The following is a 10635-nucleotide window of genomic DNA, read 5'->3' as shown; positions in this document are numbered from 1 at the left end:
CTACTGGACTCAGACATTTTGGGTCAATGTTTTAAAGAATGATTAGGATGAACTTTTTGTAAGAGAAAAAGTGTCACACCTGGTATAAACCAGACTCAGAATTCAACAAAGTGGATGTTTTACGAAGAGTCAAGCGTGGAAGTGTTAGTGTTGTGAATGCTGTTGGTGCCAGTTGGCAGAGAGAAACTTGATATTGACCAAAAATCTTGTAGAACAAAAAGTAGTTGCGGCTGCTCCTGAAGGGTCACCACAGCAGGTGGATCTGCTTGGATTCTCCTAACGCACCCCTCCCATTTATCTGGGCTTGAAACCAGATCGATGATTACGCTAGCATGTCTGGGGGCTCTTGCCAAAAATCCCAGAACTCAGTTTCGAGTGCAAGGGCAACCCTGGTGAGGCAATGATCTAAACATAACAATAAACAAAACACTTCCAAGAAGTTCACTTCTAAATGGCTCATGAATTGAATAAAATTCCATTTTAGTGTGAGCTAGTTTGAGGTTGGACTTGAACCCAACTGAGATGCTGTGGGAAGATCTGAAAAGAACCATTAGGCCTCAAAACCAGCCCCCTAAATGTGGCTGCACCAAAGCACAAAGCATTTGGTTGTACGTGTTCTAAAGGTGGCACAATTGGCTATTAACTTCAGAGACGCGAATAACTGAATGTTTTTATGTAAAATCTTGTTTGACTATCTGACAGTTTGGAACACAAAAATGACAAAATGTAAATTAGATGGAGGTTAAAAAAAGTCTCTGCTTTTTGGACTTTTACATTTGTTGTCTTGCAAAAAAAAAAATTTAAAAAAAAATCAATAAATAAATAGAAAAGCCATGCAAATGGTTAAGCTTTGAGTAATGTAACTCTAGTCAACCACTGAGAAGAGTGGTTTTATCACAAAGTGATAAAAGAGTGAAAACATGAAGAGAAGAGAAGACAAACCAAGCAGAAAGGATCAACCGATTTATTTCAGTATTTACAACTATTTCCCTCTACTCTGATAGCAGTGCATTAATTCTCAATTTGAGCAGTAAATCTGAATAAATTAAGAGGGAAAAAAAAAGTTTTTTGTCACTGTAGGTCCAAACATTATTTCACTATTTGGGAGAAAAAAAAAGCACTCATTAGAAAATGCTTAGCAAAAGGCACAACTCATTTTAAAAAAAAAAAAGAAAAAAAAAGTGTGTGTTTACAGGAATAGTGCAGAAACATGTTTGATTGATAATGAAACACTGAAAAGCACTCAAAACCCGTTTTCTCAAAATAAAGCAAATTGGAATCAAACACTGCCACACAGAACGATCAGATCTAGAATCAAGTGCAAAAAAACTAAAAGAAAAACAAAGAATTAAGTATTAACTGACGACATAAAAATCACACCTGCAAGCTTTAACTGTGACTCCTCCTTTGCAATTTTAATTATGAAAGCCTGCTTTCTATTAGGACAGTAATCCCACAAATTAAATTTATCCCAAAATTGGCTTCATATCTAACAGAAATAAATAAATAATAAATTACAGAACAGACCACACAGTTACATAAAATAATGTACAATAATAAGATTGCATCCTGCATCTTCTTGTATTAATAGATTTGTTCTTGCAAACTAGTAATGTGTTTTGACTTTCTTTCTGCACTCAGCACCACTTACACCCTGCACACTGCCCTCTGCTGTGCAAGCTTCATTATTACAACTTTAATCTTTGTTCTGCCCTATGTTTAGTCTTCTATGTGTTGCCGATCTAAAAATAAAATAAAATAAAAAATTACAAATAAATGAAAACAAACAAAACTGAACTCAGATGATCGGGAGATGTAAAGTCTCTTTTCGTACAGTTGCCTGAGGACCTGCAGACTGAAATCATCCAGATTTGAGCAAGAACATTACTGCTCAAGTCCAGGAAATGGATGTAGTAGCTGCTCAGTGCCATCCTTAGTTATATACATGTATATATCAATAAACACCATCAAAAAAGATGCTATGTTTCATGCTACAAATTAGAAATGGATTTTATATTTTAGTTAGTAGTCACAATTCACATTTTTAGGTTAGTAAGCTATGCTTTCAGCCACGCTGCATGTCATACATGGAAAACAAACTCTTTGTTAGAATTATTTAGCACACTTTATTTTACCTTTACCCTCTTAAACATATGCAGCAGCAAAATGATTTGCGTGGCAAAGTTTGTGTATGACTGTTCACAGCTGTTTTACAGCAATGACAGAGCTATATCTTTTTTAGTGTGTTGGTTTGAATCCATGTCGCATTAAGTTATGAAAGAACCAGATGGGATTTTCCTACCTGCCCTTTTGTTTTTTTGTTTGTGGTCTCATCAAAAAGTTCTGCAATTCAATTGACAAATTCAAATTAACAAAAAACAAAGAACTAAAAACAAACAAACAAACAAACAAAAAAATACAACAACAAAAAAACCCAAAAACTGCACCCCAGCAATACTTGGCTGAAGTCCCCTTCAAGATCATCTCCTTAATCTTTGCTTTCCAAAAGTTTGATGTTCATTATGAAATTAGGCAGTCATGCTTGAAGTGATCCAGATGTGCACAGGGAGATTACACTGAAGGGGAGATTGGCCATATTTTAATCTAATTTGCGTTTTTCTGTGGACTCTTGGAACCTTTTTTTTTTTTTTTAAATCATACTTTTTGATCAAAGAGAATATTTAATAATTTTTAATTTATAACTCACGATTTTTGGAATTTAGGATGAATACAAACGTTCATTTGAAAACTGCAAAAACATAAAACTGAACAGTACAATAAGTTATGATTCTCATTGACTTGATAAAAAATTCCTGAGCAAAAAAATAAATAAATAAGTATACTGGTATAGATTATTCTTTTTTAATTTGTCTTTACTAGAAATGTCTAATGGCTGACTTACAGTAATTCTGGCAACAGGTTGACGATATTAGTACTAAGGACCTGGGAGTTTGACCCCCACAATAGCCAAAAATTAAAAGAGACGAAAAAAAAAAAAAAAGATCCTTTAGAAGAACAAATCTGTTAATTATTCAGAGTGCACGTTATTTTCATGCTCAGTGAGTCAACCACAAAACAGAAATGAAACAGGTTAGTATGCACATCATGTCTTCAATAGGCTTCTTACACATCAGGTGTGAGTTCATTAGAAATTGTCCATAAATAAATTAGACTGAGATCATTTTTTTTCTCAACAGGACAACAGGTAAATACAATAGGTGAAGAAAAAGAGCAAAAAGGGAGATCAGCACAGTGTTTCCCCTGTTTTTGGTCATGATTTCAAAATACTGGATGATTGTTATTCTTGAGAGGAAATTATTATTAAAGGAAAACATTATATTTTGATGACATGTCGTGATCCCGTATTACTGCAAAGTGCCTTAAGGGGAAACACAGTAAATTCAAAGAGAAAAAGCACATGCTGTGAAGATAGTGAGAAGCCCAGAGTTAAATCTTAACAAAAGGTTTGGTTTGATAATAGAAGCCATGACTGGTAGTCTACTTCCGACCCCAGAAATGTGGGGCTCGGCGAGGGGACGTACCGTCCTGAGAGCTGCTAAGGCCACGACCGCTCCAGTCCAGCTGGCTGGAAGGGAGCTCCTCCTGCCACGACACAAAATTGACCTTCTTTAGTGGCATTTTAAGTTATTCCATTCATGAGTTATACTTTGTGATATTTTTTTTTTTTTTTTAAATGAGTCAAATCAAACAGACAAGTTTACCTGCGCTGAATGTGTTGAGGGGCCCGGTATATCCCGGGGCCCTGGAGGTGCTTGTGCTGTAACAGCTGTGCTTCTTGAAGAGCAGGCAGCTGACACGGCATCTTTGGTTGGCTCAAGCATTCCCTGAAAGTGACAGAAACTGATATTCCAGCTGGGAAACACTGAATAAAGATACATAAAGAGCAACCGGTCCCACAGGGAAGCGACAAAGCCCAGTATGCTTTAGTACTACTGAATCTGTCCTCAATTCACAGGCAATCAGACAAGACACAGTTTGTCTGATCTCCTACCACACACACCAGTGAAGTTTATTCACATTTACTGCAGCAAGACTCACCAGACTGGATGCAAAAGCAGGCACAGTCACAGACTGCTTATTCCTCCCAGTGAACACCTTGGAATTGGGAATGAGCAAGTGTTAGGAGCACTATAGCATTGGAAGATACCAACAGAATTTTTGGTCCATTTTAGCAGCAGTTTAAGCCATGTAATGGAAAATGCTACTGATGCCTAACTCACAACGTTTCTTGTGTCCACGCCAAGACAACTGAGCAGAGTCCTGTTAGTATGGGAGCCCCCCCATTGAAACTGGAGCCCAACTGCATTGTGGACATCCTGATGTGGCCTCAATATCTCCTGCTGAATCCTGGAAGGTCAGAAGAAAATTTAAAAGCAGCTAAGATTTTGAGAAGTTATTACTTTATCTGCTATATCAAGGAATGAAATTCTAAAATGTTAAGGATACCACTACAAATTGAAAAATTTATGCACTAATGTGATTAGTGCAAACTAATCGTATAGGGTACATCTTCAGACCAGATTTCTATTAACCCATTCATGCATGAATTATGACAACCTCAATCAGGATTTTTTTCTTAAGTATTTTTATTCATCTTTAGGCAAAAAAGATTTTTGAACTTTATTTTTAAACTATTTTTCAAATAGTTTTTGACATGTCCACAAACATCACCTTTGGAGTGGGTGGCAGGGTATGGAGTGACATATCAGTGTCCAATGTAGTGGTTTATGTGCACATAAAAAAAACCCAAGAAATCACAGAAAATTAACCAATCCTAAGCCTGAGGGGAAGTTGACAGACTAGCTGATGGCTTTCCAGATTGGCTAAGCCATAATTCAGGAGTTTCTCCTCACCGCTGAGCACTGCTGGGGACTGGTACCTCCTCCCCACTCTCAGAGAGATGCTCAGCTTGAAGCAAAGCACTGAGGCCAACCAGCTCATTCTCATCTTCCACAGCTGGAACCACTACCTTTGGGAAACTGGCTTGAAGGATTTCCTGGACACGACAGGGCAGTGAATCCTGGTCAGATAGGAATATAAGATGGTTCATTTTTAAACTAGAATTTCAGAAATATGTATTTATCTTTTTAAAACATTAATATGCCTATAAATAGCTTAGATTCTTTTTAAAAATTGGTAACATTTAATAATAAAAACAGACAACCGATAATGTAAGCAGAAGTTTAGGTTTTTAAATAAAATTAACTTCTACCTGAGAGCTGTTCCTTCTTGTTCCTTCCACTCTGTCCTGCTTATTCTTTTCCTCATCGTCTACATCAGTCTGCAGGCTGCTGACTGGTGCTCTGAACTGTCTCCAACTTCTTCCATCCTCTGCACTCTGGTCATTGAATTCCGCCCACGACCCCTCTTCATCCTCCTGCGTGGGCGCCGAGCAGAAATCTGCAAAGCTGTCACTCAGTGGGAGATTTCCCAGAATCTGCACCCCTGCATCAGCCGTTTGACGATCTTCTTGAGGTCTGTGATGCTCAAAACTGCTGTCAGTAAAGTCAGCAAATCTGTCTTGCAAATTTGTTCCAGATTGTGACTGTTTGGAGGTAGCAGAATTTTCCTGAGTCGGATATTCGTAGTGATGAATGTCCCTGTCTGACTCAGTCTGGTTGAGGTTTGTCACATTACTGTTTCCAAAAGAGTCAGAATGTCTGCAGTTTCCCAGGTCTTCATCTTCATCAAACTGGTCCCAGTCAGTTTGATCATCTTGAGAAGCAAGGGATGAAACATTTGGTTCCAAATCTGCAGAAGCAACCTCAAATGACAAATCATCACTGAAGGATGCCAAGTCCTCTGACATAGGCTCATGCATACTACATGTTTGAAAGATTTCTTCTGCATCTCCATCGTCCTGTACCTCAGAGGTTTGAAGAGAATTAAAGCTATTCCTCCTTTCCCTCTGACTATCCCAAGGCTTATCTAGCTCCTCCTCTTCAGAAGGAAAACTCCAATTTCCTGCAGCTTCCTGAGGCTGATGATGGACCTGAGATGGTTGCACAAGTGCTGCATCTCTTTTCTCCCTGATCTCAGTGGAGATGTTTTGTTTTTCTTTGTGTGCACAGTGATATCTGGGCTCAGATTCCATAATAAAATCCTCTCCTGATTCATGTATTTGTTCACTAAAGGTGCTGTTTGTCCCTTTTACTCTCGCATCCTCCTGCTCTGCATTAGCCAGTGGAGAGAAGCCACAACACCAGGGGTGTCCCGCCTGCTTTGTAAACACAGTGAAATCAGCAAACCCCGTTTCCTCCACAGGAGACCGACCACCTACAGAAGAAGTATGGGCCCCAGAGTTATGTTCACTTTCAGCAAATCCATTTGTGAGGTGCAAAGAAGGTTCAGCATTATAATCCTCCTGTCCTACATCCATCTGAGCCTTACCAGACTCCAGCTTCACTTCGGATGTAGGCTGGGATTGTTCACCTGCGCCATTAGAGCTGCAACTGGGTTGATGGGTGGCTGGTTCTGAGGTTGGAGAAGGAGGTCTGAAACTAGAAGGTGACTCAGTTGCATCAGCAAAATTAAGAGGGGAGCAGGACATCCCGACAGAAAAGTCCTTAAACTCATCCTCCTCTGATGCCACCTCCCCATCACCATCATCATCCATCAGAGGCAAGGAAGAGGAGTGCAAGGGTATGATGTTGGGTTCCATGGGTTCTCCTTGCAGGACCCAAAGGACTCATGCACCTGGTAGAAGAAAGTGCATACAATCAGAAAAGAAGGATAAAAAAAACAAAACAACAGCTTCTGGGAATAATTTCAGTGTTAAAGTTATTTGCTTAATAATTTATACTTAAAGGTTCTTTTTGGATAAAGCTTATATTTTCATCTGGATCAAATGACCCTGAACCCTTGTTGGGGGGAGGGAGGGGGGGGGGGGCTTTCCATGATGCACTGAGCATTTCTTCCTTAATCATTTCTTTTCACTCTTTACTGCATTCAATCACTAGTAGTTATTAAACTCTGGCTCCTTCTACCATACTCTCTTTTCTCCCATCTCTGCTCTCTTCCTTTGCTGGTCACGGCAGATCGCTCTTCCTCCCTGTGCCTTTTTCTACCAGAGGTTTTTTCCTGTTAAGAGGGACTTTTTCATTCCCACAGTCACCAAGTACTTGCTCATAGGGGGTTTTCCGATTGTTGGGCTTTTCTTTGAAATACTGTAGTGTCTCTCACTGATTAAATATTCCAATAATAAAAATGTGCTGGAAATAAGCAGGCCACGTCCCCTTTAAATATGAATATTTTTTTACCTTAAAAAAAAAAAAGTTTTTTATTTTTATTTTATTAGCCTGGCTCACCTGAGATCAAAATAGCAGGCAGGTGGAACAAAAGACCAACTGAAATAAATTTGGCACAGCCCTGTGATCATTGATTTCCACACTTGTGTACATGGGACTGCTGGCATTCTGCAGAGTTAAATAATGAGGAACTTGCACATAGTGTACACAATGAGCAATCTGATTTCCTCATTTCAAATATCACCTTCTTTCATTTGATCTATAAAACCACCTGCATGACTCTCCACCTGGTTCTGATCCTAAGACGCAAGAGAGGCCAGCGCTGCCCCGGACAGTAAGCCGATACGGGAAACAATATCCGCAGCTTTGTGCTACTTAGATGAACAGCACAAACCCGAAGTCTTAGCCCTACAGGGTCACAGATAAGCTCTTAACGCAAAAAACAAATGAACTGGAGTCTATTCTGGTTCATTCTATTTAACAAATGTGATCATGTGAACTCTGTGCGTGTTTCTGTATTAAGCAAGTTAACGCACGCCTTTTGTGGGCGAAAACAAGCACCGCCGTCCTGCCATTTTCTCCAGCCTCTTCATCCTGGACAGACAGACAGGTGTCATCGTGGCATGACGTGAACAGCTGAATGTAGAGTCATGTAAACGCAAACTGTTCACGAAACTCGCTAATTAGGTAGCACTGATGCAAAGAGAGCTTACTCACCAATAAATAATGGGGTTAAAATAAGGTAGTTCCCAAACGGCATTCCGCTGTCCTGTTACCGACACAGAAGCTGATTAGCTGACATGGCCAGCGGCTAGCTCATGTAGCCGCTGTCTGATGCTAGCTGTCCGTCAGAATCAGCCAGACAGTGACAGGCCGTTTAACGAGCAATCCCAGCTCTTTATTTATCACCTCTCGTTCACTTCGCCTGTCTGTCAACGGTGCAGCCCTTCTCCATCCTCTCGCGGTCTCCGTAGGCGTCACCTGGGATGCTAAAAGTACTAAGATGTCACACTCTGCTCCATCCACAGTGAAGGGAGTAACTCAAGGTCAGCGTCACAGATGGGGAAAGGGATGCCTCTTCAAAATAGACGATCTTCGTTGAAGAATATCGCCTCCTACCGGAGGAAATTTATCCCTAAATTGCCTTTTTTTAACCTCCACTTTGTTACTGTCACTGTAAACAAACGAATGAACAAACTATGTTTCATGGATCTAAGTTAGCATCCTCAGGTTTGCAACTGTGGGAAATATATTCTTCCTGGTGTTTATCATGTTTTTTCACCTGTATCAGGTTATCTGTCCGTAGGAGTTGCCCTTATCTCATATCCTACAGTACAAAGGCTTAGATCATTTATGGAAATGTGTGCTTTATCACTGTCTATAATTATTCTTTTTTACTGTGCAAACATTCAAAGCAAACACATAAACTATCAGAAAATAAAAAATAAAACTGGGTCGAACTGTGTGAAGACTGGGCTGACTTTTTCTGATTCAGCATAGCTGTTTGTATGGCAAAATAAAAGAAAGTGTCAGGCTTTACAGGCCACATAGTTTCAGGATTTTCTTTAAGTGATTGGTTTGAGATTTTTAGTTGGATGTTGTTACGGTCTTTTCTTCCTGTTTGTTTTGTTGTGCCTTCCTGTTTATCTCGTTTCTCCATTTCCCCCTCCCTTTGCCTTCATGTTTCAGTATTTCTTTTCCTCTTTGCAGTTAGTCTGCCATCGTGAGTATTACCTCTATTTGATTCCAACTCTCTTCAATCTGTCATGTGTGGACGTGTCTTGCTTCTCCCCAAGTAAGCTCATCTGTTTCCCCACCTCTTCTTCCCTGAGTTCCTTCTCGCTTGTTTTTGAGTGGGAGTTTCTATTTGTTTTGCCTACTGGACTTAGTGTAACATTAGTTCTTTTTGGATTAAAGGCTTTTGCATTAAAGGCTTAGCTCTTGTTTATTTAACTTGCCTCTGCCTCCCATTGTTGGGTGCAGCATGTGCTAACACATGTAACTGCAGTAATGTTACATCTGATCTGTGTATGATCTGAATATTATTACACAGCGGTTCCACTGATGATTTTCACATCATTTTTCCCTAACTAAGGGTGTATCTGTACACATCATTCATAAAAGATGTGTATTTTGAAAAAAATGCAAACATTCATCACTAAAACAGATTTTTATAGGCACCTTTGAAAACACTCAAGGACACCTTACAAATTTAATAACAATTTCAAATTCTGAGGCAAGTGGACATGCAAAAAAAACTCTTTGAAAGGTAGATGTTTAAAAGGTTCAAAAAAGTTTTTTTCATGCCCAAAGCTTAATAAAAATACTTAAGCAAAAAAATCCCAATTGAGGTTGTCATAATTCATGCATGAAATGGTTAAAACTTATCCTTTGTTTCATTTTTTAGTGAAACTCTGGTAGAGTAGCTTTGAAACTGATAATTCAGCATATACTAAAAAGCCTTTTCTTGTGGATATTTTATTTTGCAATATTTCTAATTACCACACTTAAAAATGAACAGCCTGTAATGCTATCATGACTCATCACTCAGATGCGTTTTCAACGCATCTTTTTCTCTCCGTTTTGGCCTTCCGTCCACACTGAGACGGTGTTTTCGGTCAAGGAAAGCGCAGCGTTTTGAAAACGCTCTCCAAAGCATATACATTTGAAAAACGACGTTTTCGAGTAGCATTGTGGAAAGCGAACTGGAGCCTTTTTGAGAACAATGATACATTGTAGACTACGTCCACACGTACACGGGTATTTCTGAAAACAGATTTTTCGTTTTTTTTTTTAAATCCCATCCACGCCTCAACAACAAAAACTAAGGAAAATGCTGAAAGGAGAATGCCAAAGCAACAGGTGGCGATATATTCCTAACCGTGTAGAAATGTTGGCCAATCAGATGTCTAGACGCCTGGGCGGGAACGAGTAAATTTGGCGTTTTTTTGCTGGTTTGTCGGTAGGAGCTACTGAAACGCAAGACTGCCACACATCTGTTCGACCAACGCCAGTTGATCTAAACGCCAGTAGATCTGGAACGCAGGTCCATATATCAAACGATCACTATGAGAGTTGAAAAACTGTCTAAAGTCTTTCATCTTTAATAAAATGATCAGCGTTCTGCTCTACCAGGTGTAACAACTGAGTTTAACATCCAGGCATCCATGAAAACAGAATTTATGACATTTAACAGAGTTAGAAGTTAGTAGGGAGTTAGCTCGCTAGCTTCTATCTAAATACAATATAACATGTCCTGACTGCGGGGTTTTGGAAACAAATTAAAACGTACAACTCTGTTATCACTTCCAGCATAAATGAAGACAGAAAACTAAACAGCAGTGACGTTTGTAGGGTTACTGAAGTT

General features: G+C 39.3%; 1 protein-coding gene across 4 annotated transcripts in view; it reads right to left on the bottom strand.

Annotated features, from left to right (window-relative positions):
- aftphb (aftiphilin b) overlaps positions 1 to 8309 on the bottom strand; it is an 11709-nt gene extending 3400 nt beyond the window's left edge. For 2 of the 4 annotated variants that reach the window (XM_005733707.1, XM_005733709.1), the window contains exons 1-7: positions 7986 to 8309; positions 5234 to 6717; positions 4875 to 5041; positions 4242 to 4368; positions 4060 to 4116; positions 3723 to 3845; positions 3543 to 3603 (exon numbers count right to left, since the gene is read on the bottom strand). In XM_005733707.1, the coding sequence (XP_005733764.1) occupies positions 3543 to 3603; positions 3723 to 3845; positions 4060 to 4116; positions 4242 to 4368; positions 4875 to 5041; positions 5234 to 6682 (1984 nt within the window). In that variant the 5' untranslated portion in view covers positions 6683 to 6717; positions 7986 to 8309. Of the gene's footprint in view, positions 1 to 1189; positions 2344 to 3542; positions 3604 to 3722; positions 3846 to 4059; positions 4117 to 4241; positions 4369 to 4874; positions 5042 to 5233; positions 6718 to 7985 lie in introns of those variants that run through there. The other 2 variants (XM_005733708.1, XM_005733710.1) reach the window with 2 other exon arrangements.
- Between the last annotated feature and the right edge of the window lie 2326 nt (positions 8310 to 10635).

The sequence above is a fragment of the Pundamilia nyererei genome, unplaced genomic scaffold (genome assembly GCF_000239375.1).
Source record: "Pundamilia nyererei isolate P.nyererei 1_Seehausen unplaced genomic scaffold, PunNye1.0 scaffold00054, whole genome shotgun sequence".
Lineage (NCBI taxonomy): Eukaryota > Metazoa > Chordata > Actinopteri > Cichliformes > Cichlidae > Pundamilia > Pundamilia nyererei.
This window is presented reverse-complemented; position numbering and strand designations above follow the sequence as displayed.